The sequence below is a fragment of the Neovison vison genome, chromosome 13 (assembly GCF_020171115.1).
Source record: "Neovison vison isolate M4711 chromosome 13, ASM_NN_V1, whole genome shotgun sequence".
Lineage (NCBI taxonomy): Eukaryota > Metazoa > Chordata > Mammalia > Carnivora > Mustelidae > Neogale > Neogale vison.
The window spans coordinates 73,262,245-73,282,701 of NC_058103.1; the positions used below are offsets into that span (position 1 = coordinate 73,262,245).

At 45.9% G+C, this 20,457-nt stretch overlaps 1 protein-coding gene across 1 annotated transcript; it reads left to right on the forward strand.

Annotated features, from left to right (window-relative positions):
• The first annotated feature begins 229 nt into the window (after positions 1-229).
• Positions 230-7,616, forward strand: PSMB5 (proteasome 20S subunit beta 5). Its single transcript, XM_044230616.1, has 3 exons — positions 230-461; positions 1,193-1,499; positions 7,109-7,616. The coding sequence occupies exons 1-3, from the start codon at positions 264-266 to the stop codon at positions 7,393-7,395; spliced, it is 792 nt and encodes a 263-aa protein (XP_044086551.1). The 5' UTR covers positions 230-263; the 3' UTR covers positions 7,396-7,616.
• The last annotated feature ends 12,841 nt before the right edge of the window (positions 7,617-20,457 follow it).

A 20,457-nucleotide genomic window follows, 5' to 3' on the forward strand; every position in this document is an offset into this window, starting at 1 on the left:
TCCGGTATTGCTTGCCTGACGAAAGTAAAGATGACAACAACATCCTTTTAAAATTTAGAGGGATTTAAGGTATTTATTTTTATCCCCTCGGTGAAAACAGTCCCTGGCATCGGGTTCTTGTTTTTGGAGGCGTGGTTGCCAGTAGTTAAAATGGCTTCTCCATGGGATAGCTTTAATAGGAAGTGAAGCTGTGACGGCGAGGCGTTGCCCGGCTGCTCTTTAGTAGGCCTTCTGGCAGCGAGTTTCTTGTGCCCTTACTAGACATGGCGCTGGCCAGCGTGTTGGAGAGGCCGCTGCCGGTGAACGGCCTCGGGTTTTTTGGACTCGGGGGTCGTGCGGATCTGCTGGACCTGGGTCCAGGGAGTCCCAGCGATGGGCTGACCCTGGCCGCGCCCAACTGGGGTGTCGCGGAGGAGCCAAGAATCGAAATGCTTCATGGAACCACCACCCTGGCCTTCAAGGTGCGGACCCAACCGCCGCGCCGCGCTGAGACCCGCGCGCCCGCGCCCTTGCCGACCTTCCCGGCCTTCCGGCTGGACCGGAGCCCGCGGGGGCCGCGACCACGGAGCCTAGTGGGAGCCTCGGGCCTGTCCTCCCGACCCCGGTGGTTTCGCTGTTTCATTGACCTGAGAGGCTTCGGTTCTCGCTCTAGACGTAGGACCGTGGGGCTGAGGTTAAGGGGGAGAAGAAACCCGAGGCCGCTTGGGTTGATTCCTAAGCAACCCCTATGACTCCGGTTCAGGAAAGGGAAGGCCTCAAAGCAATGAATATTGGTAGAGGAAAGGATGTTTAACCATTAACTAAAGGTTTTTAAAAACTGGGTCCCCATTAGGCAGGGGTAACTGAAAAGCGATGAGAGAAAGAATTGTGGGAGGGAACACTGTAGCGGGAGCCAGACAACTGGAATTCTTGATCCAGCTTTACAATAACCAGGTGTACGATCTTGGGCAAGTCATTGGATCTCTTGAACTCGTTTCCTGATCTATAAAATGAAATTGAAGTTAATACCGGTTATACCATGTCGTGGGATCTATGTGAAGCTTAGTTGATACCAATATGTGGAAAGCATTTTGTGAAGTGTGAAAGGACAGAGAAAGATATTCTGGTTTTCCACTGATGCAAAAAGAAATGTGAAGGAGATGTTTCTGTGGTCTGATGTGGTCTGCTTTGTGTTTTCCTCTGATCTTAACAGTTTCAACATGGAGTCATTGTTGCAGCGGACTCTCGGGCCACAGCTGGTGCCTATATAGCCTCCCAGACAGTAAAGAAGGTGATAGAGATCAATCCCTACCTGCTGGGCACCATGGCTGGGGGCGCAGCGGATTGCAGCTTCTGGGAGCGGCTGTTGGCTCGGCAATGTCGAATATATGAGCTTCGAAACAAGGAACGCATCTCGGTAGCAGCTGCCTCCAAGCTGCTTGCCAACATGGTGTATCAGTATAAAGGCATGGGGCTGTCCATGGGCACCATGATCTGTGGCTGGGATAAGAGAGGCCCTGGTGAGTTAAGCTGCAAGCACTTGGTTCTTGGGCTGGCACTACAGAGTGGAGGGGCTGGATGAACAGGTGAATGAAAGGGCTTTGAGTCTGCGCTGGGGATGTGTTGATTAGGTTCTCCACCCTTTCTTCTCTTTGTTCAAGGAAGGCACTACTGTGTAGGAGAGGGCATGGAGTTAGACTAGCTGTGTCATTGACTACCCCATGTGACCTTACTTTGGCTGCTCATTTTCCCAGTCAGTTTCATCATCTGTTTTGTTGGTTAAAGAAGGTAATACATGTAAAGCATGTCTGGCACATAATGTTTCTCCTTCTCTCTCCCATTAAATGGTAAGACCTACAAAGAGTGTATTTGAGAATTAAATTGGATAATAGACATAAAAACTCCAGTCAGTGCTTTCTAATAAAAATCTGATGTGAACCACACATGTAATTTAAAATTGTCTTATGGAGGGGCACCTGGCTGGCTCCATCAGTGGAGTATGTAATTTATCTCAGGGTGGTGAGTTCAAGTTCCACTTAAAGCATCTCAATTTCCAAAGTAACAAGCCATGCTCCTCTCTCACATCCCCTTTTTTAATCTTCTTATTCACCCTCCACTGAACAGTGAACCGAGAGCTTCACTGCTTGGGTGTAGAGTTTACTTAAAATAATAATAATAATAATAACTTTTTAAAAGATTTTATTTATTTGAGAGAGTGAGTGAGCTTGAGCAGGGAAGGAGTAGGAGAGGGAGAAGCAGACTCCCCGCTGAGGAGTGAGCCAGGTGCAGGGCTCAGATCCCTAAACTCCAGGATCATGACCTGAGCCAGAGGCAGATGCTCGACTGAGCCACCCAGGCGCCCCAATAACAATTTTTTAGAATTGTCTAATGGATATATTTAAGAAGTAAAAAAGATGGGGACATTGTAATGATTCGTTTAATCCAGAACACCTAAAGTAATATTATTTGGCATGTGCATTAGCCCCATTTCAAGTGCTCAGTGCCACATGTTGCTAGTGGCCATTGTCCTGGACAGTGAAACTCTAATAGGAAGTTAGTCATTTCTCTTCTTTTTTCCTTTAGGGAGTCTTTGGCCTAGAAGGGGCCGTTAGGGCTGATCCTTTCCTTGCTTGATAAAATCATCCTAGGTCCTATTCTGTCATCTCTTAAAATAAATTCCTTAGCCTTTTTCTGTTTTTAGTATATAGAAACCTTGCCAGGAAGTTCAGCCTTGCATCTGATGTCAGTTCCTTTTCAACCAGTTTTTTTTGTTTTTTTTAAGTTTCATTTAAGTATCCATTTAAATAATCTCTACACCCAGCATGGGGCTCAAACTCACCACCCTGAGATCAAGAGTCGCACGCACACTCCACACAGACTGAGCCTGCCCGGCACCTCAGCTTTTTGACCAGTTTCGGATGTCTCTTTATCAAGCTGGAATACAGCTAGTTACTTTCTGTATAATTTTCCCCCTCCATGCTTGAGTAGTTTATTCTTCCCTTTTGTTTTTGCTTCATTCATTCACCTGTTTACTGAGTGCCTAGTTTTTTTCTGTCAAACAACTGCAGGATACCCAGCACTTTTCCACTTGGTTTAGAAGCTCTCGGTTCACTGTTCAGTGGAGGGTGAATAAGAAGATTAAAAAAGGGGATGTGAGAGAGGAGCATGGCTTGTTACTTTGGAAATTGAGATGCTTTTTGGGGAAAAGTGTGAAAGAACAGCTCCATACATTTTTTGTGTGGCCCAGGGAAGCATTTTGGAACTGTTGCTTCGTACCCTTAGCTACTGGGTCTGTTCCAGGGGACGGAAGCAGTGTTCGAGAGTACAGATGCTGGCTAGCAAAGAACCTGAGAAGCTAGAGCATAACCTAAATCATGCCTTCACAAGAACCCTTCCCTACAGCATGTCTCATCTAGGATGAGTCAGTCCGTTGCCTCAAAAAGCAGATGACTGAAGAATGATTACAGATTACTTAACACGAGGCTAAATGAGATGAATGCCATTGTAAAAGGACCAGTATGCTGCTGAGGGAGTTTTGAGGAAAAAGATTATTTCTGATGGGAGGACACAGAATGACTTCATTGATAAGTGGCAGTCGAATAGGATGTGCAAGTGAGAGAAGGGAAGCATGGTGGACAAAGGGAGGATGGATGAAGCATGCGGTTTGGGAGGAGTAACTGAAAGCCCAGTTTGTTTGTTTGTTTGTTTTAAATATTTATTTATTTGAGAGAGAGAGAGAGAGAATGTGCACACAAGCAGGGGGTGACAGGCAGAGGGAGAGGGTAAAGCAGGCTCCCTGCTGAGCACAGAGCCTGATGCAGGGTTTGATCCAGAAACCCTGGGATCATGACCTGGACTGAAGGCGGACGTTTAACCGACTGAGCCACCCAGGCACCCCCAAAAGCCCAGTTTAATCAGAACTAAGGTTGTGTGAAGAGGAGTAGTGATCCATAGAGCTGGAGAGCTAAACAGGAACCATGTAGTGAGCCCACTAGGCAAGGTAGTGGCCCTGGGACTGAGGAGGGACTAGTTTGGTGTAGACATTGGAATCCTTGAACCTGAAGACTGGTGAGCATTTGGTTCTCAACTGGCTTGCATTAGAATCACCTAGAGAACTTAAAACACAAGTCCCATACTTGTTCTCCACCCCAGACCAGCTGGAAAAGAATACCCGTTATAAGTCCTGGGCATCTTTTTAAAAAACTTCTTAGATGATTCTGATGCACAGTGAGAGATTGGAACCACTGGAACAGAAAAATAACGATCCTATTGGCAGACAGAACTTGAGAACATGGGAGGCAGTGTGGGCTGGTGGAGCAATAGAGAGAGATGAGTTTGGTTGGTAATGGAGAACCACTGAAAATATTTGAGGATAGGAAGTCTGAATCCGAACTTGGTGACAAAGGCATCCTGTTGGAAGATCCAGCAGGTAGTTGGAATTGATAAACATTTTATTAAAATCTTTGTCTAAATTTTCATCTGTAGTAAATACTGGCTAACTTCTTCATAAAGTGCCAAATAGTAAATAATGTAGGACTGCAAGCCATATGGTCTTTGTTTCAACTACCTAACTCTCCTGCTTTAGCATAAAAGCAGTCATAGACAGTATGTACAGTATATGTATGTATATGTATGGCCGTGTCCCCATAAAACTTTGTTTACAGAAACGGGCAGTTGGCCTGGCCAACCCCTGATCTATACCAGCACCGTCCAATGGAAATAAAGTGTGAGCCATACATGTAATTTTAAATTTTATAGTAGCCACATTTTCTAAATTAAAGATAAAGAGAAATTAACTTTAATGATAATATTGTATTTTGGAGTGCCTAGGTGATGCAGTCAGTTAGGTGTCCCACTCTTGGTTTCAGCAGTGATCTCAGGGTCGCACTCAGCCTGGAGTTGGCTTAGGATTCTCTCTCCCTCTCCCTCTGACCCTCCACCTTGTGTGCACACGCACTCTCTCAAACAAATCTTTTTTTTTTTTTTTTTTTTTTAAGATTTTATTTACTTGTGAGAGAGAGAGGGAGAGAGAGCGAGCACAGGCAGACAGAGAGGCAGGCAGAGGCAGAGGGAGAAGCAGGCTCCCTGCCGAGCAAGGAGCCCGACGTGGGACTCGATCCTTTTTTTTTTTTAAGATTTTATTTATTGGGGTGCCTGGGTGGCTCAGTGGGTTAAAGCCTCTGCCTTTGGCTCAGGTCATGGTCCTGGAGTCCTGGGATTGAGCCCTGCATCGGGCTCTCTGCTCAGCGGGGAGCCTGCTTCCCCCTCTCTCTCTCTGCCTGCCTCTCTGCCTGCTTGTGATCTGTCAAATAAATAAAATCTTTAAAAAAAAAAAAAAAGATTTTATCTATTTATTTGATGGAAAGGGGGACCAAGCAGGGGGAGTGGCAGAGGGAGAAGCAGGCTTCCCACAGAGCAGGGAGCCCTATGTGGGCCTTGATCCCAGGACCCTGGGATCATGACTGAGCCAAAGGCAGATGCTTAACGACTGAGTCACCCAGGTGCCCCTAAAATAAATAAATCTTAATAGTATATATTTTGTTTTATAGATCCAAAGTGTTAGCACTTCAGCATGTAGTGCCAGCTTCATTTCACATGCTCAGTGGTCACACACGGCTAGTGGCTCCCATATTGGACAGTGCAGGTCTTTGCGATATAATTTGGAACTCTAGGCTCTCTCCTACTGTGCGATGTATGTCTTGTCCCTCAGATAGTCAAAACTTTGAGGACTAGGGTTGTTTTTTTTCTTTATAAGTGTTGTTTTGGTTTTTTTTTTTTTAGTTTTTATTTGTTTATTTGACAGAGAGAGACACAAGACAGCAAGGGGGTGAACACACAGGCAAGGGGAGAGGGAGAGGGAGAAGCAGGCTTCCCAGTGAGCAAGGAGCCAGATGCAGAGCTCAATCCCAGGACCTTGGGATCATGACCTGAGCTGAAGGCAGATGCTTAATGACTGAGCCACCCAGGTGCCCTGTTTTCTTTTTTTAAAGATTTTATTTGAGAGAGAACACCCCTAGCACCCAAGGGCTAGAATTGTTTTAAACATTATCTCCACTGACATTCTGTGCTTGAAACCTAAGTCATGGGGCGCCTGGGTGGCTCAGTCGGTTGCATTAGCCCTATATCAGGCTCCTTGCTCCTCAAGAAGTCTGTTTCTCCCTCTGTGTCTCCTGCTCACCCTGCTTGTGCTTGTGGGGTCTCTCTCTCTCTCAAATAAATAAAAATAAAAACTTAAAAAAAAAGAAAACCGGGGCACCTGGGTGGCTCAGTGGGTTAAAGCCTCTGCTTTTGGCTCAGGTCATGATCCCAAGGTCCGGGGATCGAGCCCCACATCGGACTCTCTGCTCAGCGGGGAGCCTGCTTCCTCCTCTCTCTGCCTGCCTCTCTGCCTACTTGTGATCTCCGTCTCTCAAATAAATAAACAAAATCTTTAAAAAAAAAAGAAAAGAAAAGAAAACCTAAGTCATTTGGATTATACTTGTTTTTTGGTTATGCAGTGAGGATAGTAAAGCAGTAATAATGTGAGATAGAATCCAGGAATCTTAATATTTAATTTTATTCCTTCAGCTATTTTTTTTAATAGATTTTATTTATTTATTTGACAGAGCACAAGCAAGGGGAGTAGCAGGCAGAGGGAGAGGGAGAAGCGAGCTTTCCATTGAGCAGGGATCCCAATGCAGGGCTCAGTCCCAGGACCCTGGAATCATGACCTGAGCTGAAGGCAGGTGCTGAACTGACTGAGCCACCCAGGCGCCCCCAGCTATTATTTTTTTTTCAAGTAATTTTGTAGAAATATATTTGCTTTCTTTTTTTTTTTAAGATTTTATTTATTTACTTGACAGAGACACAGCAAGAGAGGGAACACAAGCAGAGGGAGTGGGAGAGGGAGGCTCCCTGCCGAGCAGGGAGCCTGATGCGGGGCTGGATCCCAGGGCCTTGGGATCGTGACCTGAGCCAAAGGCAGACGCTTAAAGGCTGAGCCACCCAGGCACCCCCAAAGTATTATTTTCTTGTATATCTGTTGGTCTCCCCTGGGTTTCAAGAGGGATAGAGAACTTTTCTTGGAGAATGAATTAGATGTCAAAAGAGATGGTCATTTTTTCCCTGCTAACCTCACCTCTCTTTCCAGGCCTCTACTATGTGGACAGTGAAGGAAACCGGATCTCGGGGGCCACCTTCTCTGTAGGTTCTGGCTCTGTGTATGCTTATGGGGTCATGGATCGGGGTTACTCCTATGACCTAGAGGTGGAACAGGCCTATGATCTGGCCCGTCGAGCCATCTACCAAGCCACCTATAGAGATGCCTACTCGGGAGGCGCAGTCAACCTCTACCATGTCCGGGAGGATGGCTGGATCCGAGTCTCCAGTGACAGTGTGGCTGATCTACATGACAAATATAGTGGCTCTACCCCTTGAAGGAGGGTGGATGTGGCTGCTTACATTTCTTGGGGGAAACTGTTGCTGGCAATGTGGGTACAGCTCCCCATCCTCTTGTGGAGGGGTCCTCAATTGTACTGATAATTTTTTTAAGCTCTGGTGGCATTGACCTCTATGTGTTACTAGTTGTTAATGACCTGCTGCAGAGGTGATTATATGTTTTACTTTCTTGGATGTTAACATTACACTACTCGACCTCAGCCTGTGTTGTGTCTTTTGTCCACACTGTCCCTCCTCCAAGCACTTTACAGCCAAAATAGCCAGGACGGTGGGAGGGCACTGACTGTAATTACAGGAAACGGTGTGAAGACATTGTCTAGTGAATACATTAGCATCCCTACTCATGAAGCTAATAACAAAGGAGATGGAGAGAGAGGCAGGGAGGAGGGAGAGACTTCCCGATTCTGTTTGCAAAGAGATGAAAAGTTGATGAGGTGGAAAGATGCACAGGGCTGTATGAGGAAGAGCTGCAGAGGGAAAGGCTCTCATCCTGCTGTGGGGGAGGGGAAGCCAGTGCTACCCGCAGAGCAGAAAGGTGAAGAGGGTGAATCTTGAATCTTAAACCAACTGGGAAGAGATTTGTTTGGGCCTTGAGAAAAGAGGACAAAGAGGTGAGTGTGAAAGTGGTAGTGACCACAAGCTTGGTGATCCTTGTCCTTTTGGCCATCCCGTGTACACAGGTGGGGGACAGAGCGGTTGATGGTGGGCTTACATTCTCCTGGACAGGAAGCGGCTCAAAACTGTCACTGGCACATGTGGGTGGGGAGGAGACCCTGCTGAGAGCAGAGCAATGGCTGATTTATCACACCCCGCACTGAGGGGGTTCCCAAGCTAATGGTGGCAGCAGATGGTAAGGCCTTCTGTTAAAGAGAAGCCATAAGCATAGGGGAGGTTGATGGGAGAAACCTTTGAAAAAACGGGAGAGGAGGGTATGAACAGTACCGCTTTGTTTTTCGTGAGTAAGAAGGGAGAAGGTGGCTGGTGAGGGTGACAGCCCAGCCTCATATCTTGAGAAATCGAGGGGTAAGGCCTCCTCTCGCCTGTGGTGCGGATACTTTCCCTTCCCCCTCAGCCTTGTGCAGTCGCGTATTGATTGATGAGGGCTGTCGGCCAGGAACTGATCGAGGCTTGTTAATTGCATTTGTCAAATGCAGGGAAATTGGGAATTAGTGAGATCCGAGCAGGGAGTTTGGAAAACAAATGACTCTGGTGCCTGAGGAGATTCATTTTGCTGAAAAGTGCCTCTGGAGCCCCCGGAGCCTGGGAGCCGCTAATGCTAGCTGGGAACTGGGCCCCCTCTGCGTTAGAGGCAGCTGGGAGGTTAGCTGTGTGAGAGCCCCAAGTACAGACATCCTCTCCTTCAGGATGCTGGTTGGCAGACCTTTGTCACAAATCAGAGCCCTAGGGGCACCTGGCTGGCTCAGTGGGTGAAGCATGCGACTCTCCATCTTGGGATCATGTGTTTGAGCCCCATGTTGAGCATAAAGTTTACTTAAGAAAAAAAAAGTCAGAACCTTAAAAAAAAAGAGAGAGAACTCTTAGGAGAAATTCTAACACCTGAGAGAAATCAAATCAGGTTGAAATAAGAGTTGGGGGGGGTCAAGAGCCTCTACCCCTGAGCCCCCTCCCCCTTGGGGCCCCAGCCCACAGCGCCACCTCCCTGCCTCCACACCTATATATATATATACATGCTCCCTGGTACTTCTTGGAACCCGAAGGAACACAATTTGACAGTTACTGCCCTGGGACATAACCTTGAGGGTGGAAAGAGAGTTGAAGAGTGGAATTCTTGTCCGTGAATGAGCCTAGGACTCCCTGGCCTGTGAAAGAAAATTAAGTCAAAATAAGAGATGGTCTTGAAGCAGTGCTCCCCTAGCCCAGTTTCTGTCTCAACGGCCTGCTTTGGCAGTGGTCTGGCTGTGTAATGTAAGCACCCATTCTGCACTGGCTGAGGCCTTATGTTCAGGCAAGAAAAGGCACAGCCATCCGTCCCATGTTCTGTTCTGCACGTGCCCATTTCTCTTCCTTCCTGGATCTTGGATAAAAAAAAGAATGAATGGAAGAGATGGAATTGTGGTAGGTGTTCTGGAGAGAAAGTAGAGCAGGGGTAGAGGAAACTGGAAGCGTCTAGGCCCAGTCATGCCCAGCCTGGGCAGTCGTGGCTTCTTGCTGCTGCATGCTGCCAGGGAGCTGGCTTGGCAGGGATGTCGTATGTCTCCACTGCGTGGGGATGATGGATGCCTCACAGCGCTGGAGAGATTCTGTCGAGTGGAGTGGACCAGTTCGGGGACTCCCATCAGATTCATTTCCCAGTGCAGTCCTCTTGACAAAGGATGATGGAAAAGAAATTGCCTTAAATAACTGGAAGATTAATTTCTCTCGGCAGTTCCCAGGCGTCCGTGGGACAGGGCTCTTTAAGTGATGTCTGACAATTTCTCCTCCTTCTACAGATAGCTCGGTGACACCAAAATCTGACTCCTCAGGGTAGGTAATGGGACTAATCTGATTAAAGAGAGCAAACACTCCTCCAGGTCTGGGTCTCGTGCTTTCTCTAGCTAGCAGGGAATGCCGTGGGCTTGAAGGCAGATGAGAGGGCTCTGTGGGGGTGGGTAGAATGTTCAGGAGGGAGAGGGAAAAGATAGGCGAGGACAAGGGGGAGGGGGAGGAAGGGCACAGTGAAAGGAAATCAGGGACCAGAGCATAATAGTTACTGAGTGTTCCCTCTTTAGGCAAAACCAGAAGGTCAATGTCTCTTGATATCCTCCTCAGCTCGCAAATGAGAAAACTGTCAAAGCCGTTTGGGGAGTGGAAGGTTACATCCTTTGAGGGAAAATAAAACAACTGATTTATTCTGGTCCATGGATTCCATGTGGTCTGTTAGGGGAGAGGAGTAAGAAGTAGGATGAAAAGGGAGTAAGGTTAAGAAAAAAAAAATGTGGAGGGGAAAGGTTGGGGGGGAGCAGTTCCCTTGTGTCAGACGGTGTGGAGGATGATTGGGTGAGTGAAGGATTTACATGAGCGTATCTAATCTGGTGAGTGCAGTTAGGGGTTTGATATTGTTGCTTGTGTGTGTTTTGCTAGAAGAGCCCCTCCTACCAGGGCCAGAGCAGGAGAGGTCCTCTGAAACTGACCCTCAGCAGTGACCTCAGGATATGATTAAGTGCTTTATGATTAAAATATGCATATATTGCAAACAAGCAACTCTGCCATTTTTTTAATGTTTGTTTCTTGTTTGTTTTCAAAATCCTGGTTTCCCTTCAGGAAGCCAGAATCACATCAGGAAAGCTTTAATTAGAGCAGGCAAGGGGAGAGAACACACCACAGCAACAGAACTACCGCAATAAGCAGCTGCCTGTTGCCCCCTCCCTCCGGACCCTGGCAGGCCCTCCTTCCCCGCCCTCTGCCCTCTCCCTCCAGTCCACGCACAGTCCACATTCCTGCAGTGCTCCCCAGGCCTAGCCTCTGAGCCAAGTTCTGGCTTCCAGGGGCTATGCCGCACTGAAGCATTTCAATAAAAACCATTTCTAAAATGTCCTGTTCGCAGTTGTTAGTGGGTCAGGCAGAAGAAATTCTACCCACGTCAGCTTCTTGGGTTTATTTAACCCAACTTTTTCTCCCTGAAGCTTTTGCCTCTGAGTGAGATGCCAAACCTAACTTGGGACTTAACCCTTGATAATCCAGACTCTGCGGTCCTCAGCCACGAATATCCTCCCTAGTTTATTTGAAGGGAAATAAGAGCATGGGTTCTACGTCTTCTGATGCCTCCCTTTCCAGCCCCCACCCTATCTGCTCAGGCTGCCTGCCCCTTTTCTCTATGCTCCCTCAGCTCAAACCTGTTTTCTCTCTGCTCTCTCACTTTGTAAAAAAAATTCCCTTTTCTTGCCTCCCCAGAATTTAAATAAAAACCAATCAATCAATAAACCAAGTGCTGCGGTGGACTTTAATGTAATGAGAAAAGGTTATCACTAGCTGCGGGGTACCCAAAGTGTTCATACTGCAGAGGGAAACCCAGATGGAACGAGAGAGAACGGGAGCTAGAGAGAAGCAGACACATGAGAGAAGCAGGAAAGCAAGTCCCCTGCAGCAAGTGTGAGAGTGAACGCAGTGGCTAACCTGGCAGGAAGGATGGCAGGAGACAGCGATGGGCAGAGCAGCACCGTGGGGAGCGGGGGAGGGAGGGAAAGGAGACTCCAAAGGACAGTGATGGAGAAAGAGTGGGCAGAGAAACGGGGAGGAAGGAAGCTGCTAGAAGCTTCTAGAAGCTAATGCACAATGAAACATGTCCCCCTGGAGACAGATAATTTCTCCAGCCATACATAATGAACACGTGCCCCTCTGTGTGTTGCTCTGTGCTGTCACAGTCGCTTATGTTCCTCGAGAATCTCTCCATGTCTGCCCTGCTTCTGCAAGGTTGGGAAGAAGATTTGAGCCCTCAGAAGCACCTTCTCAACCCAGCCAGGCCAAAGACAGGAAAGAACTCTGTTTCACAAGAGGAACTGGGTCACAGATTCAGTCCCTTTTACCTTTTTTCTTTTAGGTTCATGAAGAGAACCTCTCTTGCCCCTTTCCATAACCCCCGGCCACACCCATCACACATGCATAACTCATCCCATTTGTTTTTCTCTAATGCCCACAGGTCAGAGCCAAAGCTGTTCAAATGGAGAGAGAAAGGACACAAACTCCCAGAAAGACCAGAATAGCGGGTGCTCCCAAGGAGGGAATGTGTGCAGACCAGAAGGGACCAAAGTCAAGGGGCTATTTTTGCAACTACTGCAGCTTTTTTCCCAGCTTAGCCTCACTGCCACCGTTGTCCCGAGGACATCATATGTCGGAAGCTTCCCCATGCATACAGAGTTTCACACCATACATAGGCTATCCTGGCATGGTCACTCATCTGCAGTGGGGATGAGGAGGGAAGCCAGTGAGTGCCAGGGTTCTGTGGGGGGGGGGGGCTCATAATCAGCCTGTCTCTTGAGTCCTGAGGCTGTACCCCCAGCTTAATCTCTGGAAAAGAGAGCAGTGGAGCATTTTAACCCAGAACAACAGATGAAGCATAGTCCCACAGGAGACCCCGAAGAAGCAAAATGTGCAGAAGGGTGGCTCAGCCTTGAGTCAATAGAGCCTCAGTGTGGTCTGTGGGTAGGGATAGCAGAGTTCCCCCAACTCATCTAAACAGTCTAAGGCACATGGCATATTGGAGAGCGTTTCTGTTAGGGTCTCTGGTCTTCCTTTTCAGTCAAACATTTACTATACTGTACTTTTTGTTTGTTCCCCTATGTCTAGCACAGTGCAGGCTACTCAGTAGAGATAAGATAATACATGTATTTTAATGAGTAAATGAATGACTAGATTTCACTATATGTCCTTATGTCAATGATGCTTTCTTACCCTTCTCAGAACTGTGACTCCTTATAATGGTTGAATTTCAAGATGCTGTTTGCTGCTTTTGTTTGTTTTTTAAAGATTTTATTTATATGTTTGTCAGAGAGGGAGAGAGCACTTGCAGGGGGAGAGGCAGGCAGAGGGAGAAGCAGGCTCCCCACTAAGCAAGGAGCCTGATGCGGGACTTGATCCCATATGACTTGAGCCAAAAGCAGACGCACAGACGCTTAACTGAATGAACCGTCCAGGCATCCCTGCTCATTTGTTGTTGTTTGCTATTTGCTGTTCTTAAACATACTTTGAAACATATATTAATTTTTTTTAAGATTTTTAAAATTTATTTGACGGAGAGAGAGATCACAAGTAGGCAGAGAGGCAGGCAGAGAGAGAGGGGGAAGCAGGCTCCCTGCTGAGCAGACATCCCAATGTGGGGCTTGATCCCAGGACCCTGAGATCATGACCTGAGTCGAAGGCAGAGGTTTAACCCCCTGAGCCACCCAGGTGCCCCCATATATTAATTTTTTTAAAGATTTTATTTACTTGAGAGAGAGAAAAGGGGGAGGGGCAGAAGATGAGAGAGAGAGAGAATCTCAAAGCAGACCCCAGGCTGAACACAGAACTGTCTCGGAGCCCCACATGGGGCTCCCATCTCATGACTCATGAGATCATGACCTGAGCCAAAACCAAGAGTCCAATGCTTAACCGACTAAGCCACCCAGATGCCCCTAATTTTTTTTTAATTAAGACAAAATTACTTGCATTGAGGAGTTTTTAAAAAATGTTATGCCACCCCCTCCTTATAAATGCAGACAACTAGGTGTCATAAAAAGCAGTTTTTATTCTATTTTTAAGTAATCCCTACACCCCACATGGGGCTTGAACTCACAACCCCTAGATCAAGAGGCGCATGCTCTGCTGACCAAGTCAACCAGGAGCCCCAGAAAAAGCAGGTTTAAGGAGGAGTCATGCCGTTCCCACTTTGCCCAGATTCTGCTCTGCGGTCCTGCTGTCTTTCCCTTCAAATGATAACATTAGTCTCATTGAGAATTGAGTTCCCAGAGTAGCTCTGAAGGGTATTTCTCTTAGCATCTCTCTTTTGTTTTGTTTTCTGTTAGATCAATGGGCAGAGGCTTAGTCGATACTCAAGTCTGGTCCCTGGATATCAGGTGCGTGAGTGAGTTGGTCTTTACAAGGGAAGGACTAATCAATGGTGAAAGGGAGGTTCATGTACCACCAGCCCTTGCACCTTAAAAACAAAAGCCACTTTCTTTGGGTTTTGGTCTTTTTCACAATCTAGAATTGTTGCCACTTGTTCTTCTTCCACCTGTCTGTTTAAAAACATTCTTTGACTTTCTAGGTGGTCTTGATTTACATGCTCTTTTGATTTTCTGAAGCATTGTAACAAAGTCTAAAATAATTCAGGGAATGCCAGAGTCCATGAGACCATTTCCTTGTCTCAAGTAAGGGCTGAGTCTAAATATCTAAAGTGAAAACATGATCTATTTTTTTTTTTATTTTTTAAATTTTGCAATGTTTCAAAACCAGAAAAGTTTCAACTTTTTGAGACTGGTACAACAAATACCCATATACCCTTCGTATAGGTTCTCTAAGTGATATCATTTTGCCACATGTACGTTATCACTAATGTATATATCTATTTATTTGTTAGTATATATCTTACCGAATTATTTGAAAGTTAAGAGATCATGACATTTTGCCCCTAAATGTGTCTCCTAAGAACTAAGATATTCTTCTGTGAAACCACAATAGCACACCAAGAAGTTTAACAATGATATAATCATATTATCTTGATATCTCGCCCATATTCAGATTCCTCATTTATCCACATAGTGCCCAGAATAGTTTTCTCATTTCCTGATTCAGAAGTCGATCAAGGCTCACACATCACATTTAATTGTCATATCTTTTTAGTTTAGTTTAGAACAGGCTCCCAGGTTTGCACGTGTATTTCTTATGACATTTAAACTTTGAAGAATCCAGGCCATCATCTGTCATGTGCAGCCCAGATTTGTCTGATTGTTTGCTCCTGATTAGAATCAGGTTAAACATTCTTAGCAAGAATATTATCTAGGTGATATTGTATATTCCTCATTGTACTGTACCAGGAGGCACATGTCAGTTTGTTATGTTACCGTTGATGTGAAGTTTTTCTGATAGACTTCTCTGCTGTAAAGGCATGTCTGTCCTTTGTAATTAATTAGTAAACTAATAATTAGTAGAGTGCTCATTTGAGATCATGTGAGTATCCTGTTCTCTGACAGTCTTGCACCCAGTGGATTTAGCAACCATTGATTATCCTTCCTGAAACCATTTTTGCACTGGTGGTTGCCAAAGGCTGGTTTTCCAATTCCTGTCATTTCTTCTACATACATTAGCTGGCATTTATCCTCCTTCTCCTCCTCCTCCTCTTCTTTCTCATTCTCTTACATTTTCACATTTATCTATATTTAATTTTTTTTGCATTTTAATTGTTTTGATAGTATTGCTTTTTGCTAGCATTTAAGAAAGACTTGCCAGCTATTTTTTTTAAAGATTTTATTTATTTATTTGACAGACAGAGAGATCACAAGTAGGCAGAGTGGCAGGCAGAGAGAGGGGGAAGCAGACTCCCTGCAGAGCAGAGAACCCAACGTGTGGCTCGATCCCAGGACCAGTGGACCACGACCCAAGCCGAAGGCAGAGGTCCTGAGCCACCCAGGCACCCTGACTTCCCAGCTATTTATACAATTTCCTTTGCATTTAATAATCGGTCCGATTCAGACATTTTTTTCCTTTAAAATCTAATCTGCCTTGGAGTGCCTGTGTGGCTCGGTGGTTTGATCTTCTGCCTTCAGCTCAGGTCATGATTCCAGAGTCCTGGGATAGAGCCCCCGGAGCCTCATGTTGGGGCTTCCTGCTTGGCAGGGAGCCTGTTCTGCCTCTCTCTCTGCTCCTCCCCCTGCTCTTGCTCTCTCCCTCCCTCCCTCACTCTCTCAAATAAAAAATAAAATCTTTTAAAAAAAAGAAATAAAATCTAATCTGCCTTCATATCTGCTACAGCATAAACTCCTTTACTTGCTGTTCCTTGAATACTGTTCTCTGCTGCTTGCCTGTCGTCCTTCTCTTTTCCTTTGCATTATCTTCCACCTTTCTATAACCTCTTTCATCTCTTCAAACCTCAACTCTTTCAGACAGTTCCCTCTCCAGTGCCTCTGAGGACATACTCCCAACTGACTCTGGGATTTCCTTCCACTACTGTTCTAAAATGCTCTCGGGTGTGTTAATGAATGACGGTTGGAAGCAGCTCCCCGGCCTCACTCCAGGGAAAGTTAGATTTCACTGTATGGGGAGCCTCCCATGGGATCTCACTGAACAGAAATAGCTTAAAATGAAGAGATCTTCTTTTTTTTTTTTTTTTTTTTAAGATTTTATTTATTTATTTGACAGAGAGAGATCAAGAGATCACAAGTAAGCAGAGAGGCAGACAGAGAGAGAGGAGGAAGCAGGCTCCCCGCCGAGCAGAGAGCCCGATGCGGGACTCGATCCCAGGACCCTGAGATCATGACCTGAGCCGAAGGCAGCGGCTTAACCCACTGAGCCATCCAGGCGCCCAAATGAAAAGATCTTCTTGATTCGAAGCCAAATGAGCAGCTTTTCCTCAATCAACAAGTCATCTATAAAGTTTAACATTTGAAATCTCCAAAGTTTTGGAGTTCAAAATTTTAATTTTTTTAGGTGAAAAAGGTGCATTTTTCTTTCTATTCTCATTATCTAATAGCACAAAAATGCTTTGCTCCAACTTTCTACCAAAGGTTCCTCTATGGCCATAGGGGGAGAAAAGAAAATTAAAATGAAATGGCTTTTCCGACTTAATTCTGGCCTTTGTAGAAATGGACTCATAATTGTAAAATGTGTCCCAGGAGGGGTGCCGGGGTGACTCTTGGTTAAGTGGCCAAGTCTTGATTTCAGCTCAGGTCATGACCTCAGGGTCAAGAGATCTAGCCTTGGCTTGGGTTCCCTGCTGGGCATGGAGTCTGTTTAGGATTTTCTCTCTCCCTCTCCCTCTGCCCCTCCCTCCCCCCTCCATACTCTGCCTCTCTCTAAAATAAAACAATAAAATAAAATATACCCAGGAGACATTGGTGGAGTGGGGGGTGGTATGAACATTCTATTGATCCTCAGAGGGAAGACAGCTTATCTTTCATGGACTCAAAACAAGAGACCAAAAGAGAGCTAACACAGAAAGGCAGAGTGGATTTCAGTTTTGGCGGAGACTAATGATTGCTCAAGAGCACAGGTGCTGAAGTCAGGAGGCCTGGATTCAAGATCTGACTCCACCATTTAGTGAGCTCCATGACCTTGAGGTAAATCACCTTCCGTCTCTGAGTCTGTTTTCTCATCAGTAAAAGTGACAGTATAATAGTATAATAGTACTTATCTCATAGAACTGATTAAATGAGGGGTGGCTTGGTGCCTCAGTCATTAAGCGTCTGCCTTCCACTCTGGTCATGATCCCAGGGTCCTAGGATCGAGCCCCAAATCAGACTCCCTGCTTGGCAGGAAGACTGCTTCCCCCTCTCTCACTCCCCCTGCTTGTGTTCCCTCTCTTGCTGTCTCTCTCTCAGTCAAATAAATAAATAAAATCTTAAAAAAAAAAAAAAAAAAGAACTGATTAAATGAAAGAGAGCCTGGCACCACGTAAAACTTCAATAAATGTCAATTATAATAATTGTCATTAGTAATTCTATTTTTCCTTTATCTTAACATTTTGAAAATGGCCACCTGTATGTTTGCAGATATAAGATGTTATACTTTTTTTTTAAAGATTTTTTTTTTTTTAAGATTTTATTTATTTGACAGAGATCACAAGTAGGCAGAGAGGCAGGCAGATAGAGAGAGAGGAAGGGAAGCAGGCTCCCTGCTGAACAGAGAGCCCGATGCGGGGCTCGATCCCAGGACCCTGAGATCATGACCTGAGTCAAAGGCAAAGCCAAAAACCAAAAATCTTTAAAAAACAAAAAAATAAAAGCTATGCAGTGGAGACAGAGAGACATAATGATTAAGAACTTGGGCTATTGGGGCACCTGGGTGGCTCAGTCAGTTAAGCGGCTGCCTTCAGCTCAGGTCATAGTTTCAGGGTCCTAGGATCAAGCCCCTCATCAGGCTTTCTGCTCAGTGGGGAATCTGCTTCTCCCTCTCCCTCTGCCTGCTGCTCTGCCTACTTGTACTCTCTATCTGTCAAATAAATAAAATCTTAAAAAAAAAAAAAAAAAAGAACTTGGGCTATGGAACTAGATTTACTGGGTTCGAATCTCAGGTCTACCTCTTATACCTATATAACCTTAGTCACTTATTACAGATGGCCCCTGACTTAGGATTTTTTTTTTTTTTTTAATTTATTGGTCAGAAACAGAGAGGGAACACAAGCAGGGAGACTGGCAGGTAGAAGGAAAAGCAGGATCCCTGCTGAGCAAGGAGAGATATATATACCAGTATACCCTGGGATCATGACCTGATACAAAGACAGATGCTTAACTGACTGAGCCACCCAGGTGTCCTCCCTGACTTAGGATTTCTTTGACTTTATGCTGGTGTAAAATTGATACAAATTTTGTAGAAACCATACTTGGAGTTTTGAATTTGGCTCTTGTCTGGGGCTAGTGATAAGCAATAGGACACTCTCTCATGATGCTGGGCAGAGGCAGTGAGCCACAGCTCCCAGGCAGCCACGCTATCGCAAGGATAAACAACCAATACACTTACAACCATTCTGTTTTTCACTTTTGGTACAGTGTTCAATAAATTACATGAGATAGTCAACTCCTTATTATAAGATGGGCGTGTGTTAGATGATATTGCCCAACTATAGGCTAATGTAAGCGTTCCAGGCAATTTTAAGGTATAAAGCTCAGGTTAGGTGTATTAAAATCACTTCCAACTTAATATTTTCAACTTAGGTTCATCGGGAAGTAACCCCACTGTAGGTTGAGAAAGATCTCTATACCTCTCTGTACTTGAGTCTCGAATATAAAATGGGGATAGGTGTGCCTGGCTAGCTCAGTTGGTAGAGCATGCAACTTCTAATCTCAGCATCATGAGTTCAAGACCCCTGTTGGGAGTGGAGCTTACTCAAAATAAAACAAAATAAGAGAGAAAGATATATCATGAAGTGGGGGGAAACATAATATTCTCCCCATCACTGAGGAGATTAAATAAATTAACATTTGTGAAGTGTTCAGAACAACTCTTGCACAGTAAGTGCCCATGAACCATTACTGGAGAGGACACATTTTTTTTTTTTTTCCTAAAGATCTTATTTATTTATTTGACAGAGAGAAATCACAAGTAGATGGAGAGGCAGGCAGAGAGAGAGGGAAGCAGGCTCCCTGCTGAGCAGAGAGCCCGATGCGGGCCTTGATCCCAGGACCCTGAGATCATGGCCTTGATCCCAGGACCCTGAGATCATGACCTGAGCCAAAGGCAGCGGCTTAACCCACTGAGCCACCCAGGCACCTGAGAAGGCACATTCTTGTTGTGGGGTCTGAGTTTCAAAATTTGTGTCTTAGTCTAGAAAAAAATTCACTCATTTAATTATAAATGATTTTTTTCCCAGTGCTTACCAAATGTCTACAGTTATGCTAGCTGCTGAAGTAAAAATCAAACAAAAACAAAAACAACCAGTTCCTGAATGGAAAAAGAAGTTTAAGATACCATCTCTGATCTCAGACAGCTTACTAGTGTGAAATCACTAAAGTATGTGAAACAATCAAGGTTAGGGGCTGCTAACCCGAGAAAGCCTGAGGTTGATGCCGACAGGAGAGAAGGAAGTGGTCTGCGCTGACTGAAATAGCTGAAGAATGGATAAAAACTCACTAGTCAGAGAAGAGGAAACAGGCATTATTCCACGCAGACAGGAGCACTTGAGCAAAGGAATAATTCGGGGTTGAAAAGGTGAGGGCAGTGGGAACCAAGAAGGAACAAGGGTGTGGGGCCAGAGTGCGGGCGGTTTAACGTTCAAGTACAGGCCACAAGGTCCTCATGCAAGAGGTAAAGGGGAGCCATTTTAAGTTCCTGGGAATGCTATTTTAGCCAGCTGAGAAAAACTGGAGACTCAGGCTGAGCAAAAGCAACGCCAAAATCTATTTTGTCCTTCACCTTGCTTGAAATGTTCGTTCCCTTAAAGGTGGGAGTGTCAAGCGACAGACACGACCCAGGGACGTTCTACCTGGAAATCGTGAGCTCAGGCCGACGCACCAAGTCCTTGATGCCTAATTCCAGTCTGGAATTTTACTGACTAGCTAGCTAACCAAGTTTAGCAAATTGTCAGAAGGAGCTTGCTCACTGAACTGTTATTCGTATTGATGCGGGGGTGGGGGAGCGGGGGGGTCTCGTTTCTCTGAGAAAGGACGATGGGAAAGGGTGAGGAGGGAGAAAAAGTGAAAGGAAAGCGACAGAGGTGGGGAAGGGGATAGATGAGAACCCACGGCGAGGGTCCAGACAGGTGGGCGTCAGGGTCGGGGGTCGCGGGGCCCTTAGGGGCCCCCTGGGGACCCGGCCTCGGGCGCGGCGCGTGTGCTCGCGGGCGGGGCGCCCCCGCGGCCGCCGGCGGCCAATCCGAGAGGGCGTCCGGGGAGGGGCGGGGCTTGCCGGCTCCGGCGC

What these genes read in the sequence shown, in the direction of transcription:
- PSMB5 (XM_044230616.1), top strand. Translation starts at nt 264, where the DNA reads ATGGCGCTGGCCAGCGTGTTGGAGAGGCCGCTGCCGGTGAACGGCCTC. An exon ending in CCACCACCCTGGCCTTCAAG is followed by an intron (nt 462 to 1,192) that starts GTGCGGACCCAA and finishes TGATCTTAACAG; the next exon opens with TTTCAACATGGAGTCATTGT. An exon ending in CTGGGATAAGAGAGGCCCTG is followed by an intron (nt 1,500 to 7,108) that starts GTGAGTTAAGCT and finishes CTCTCTTTCCAG; the next exon opens with GCCTCTACTATGTGGACAGT.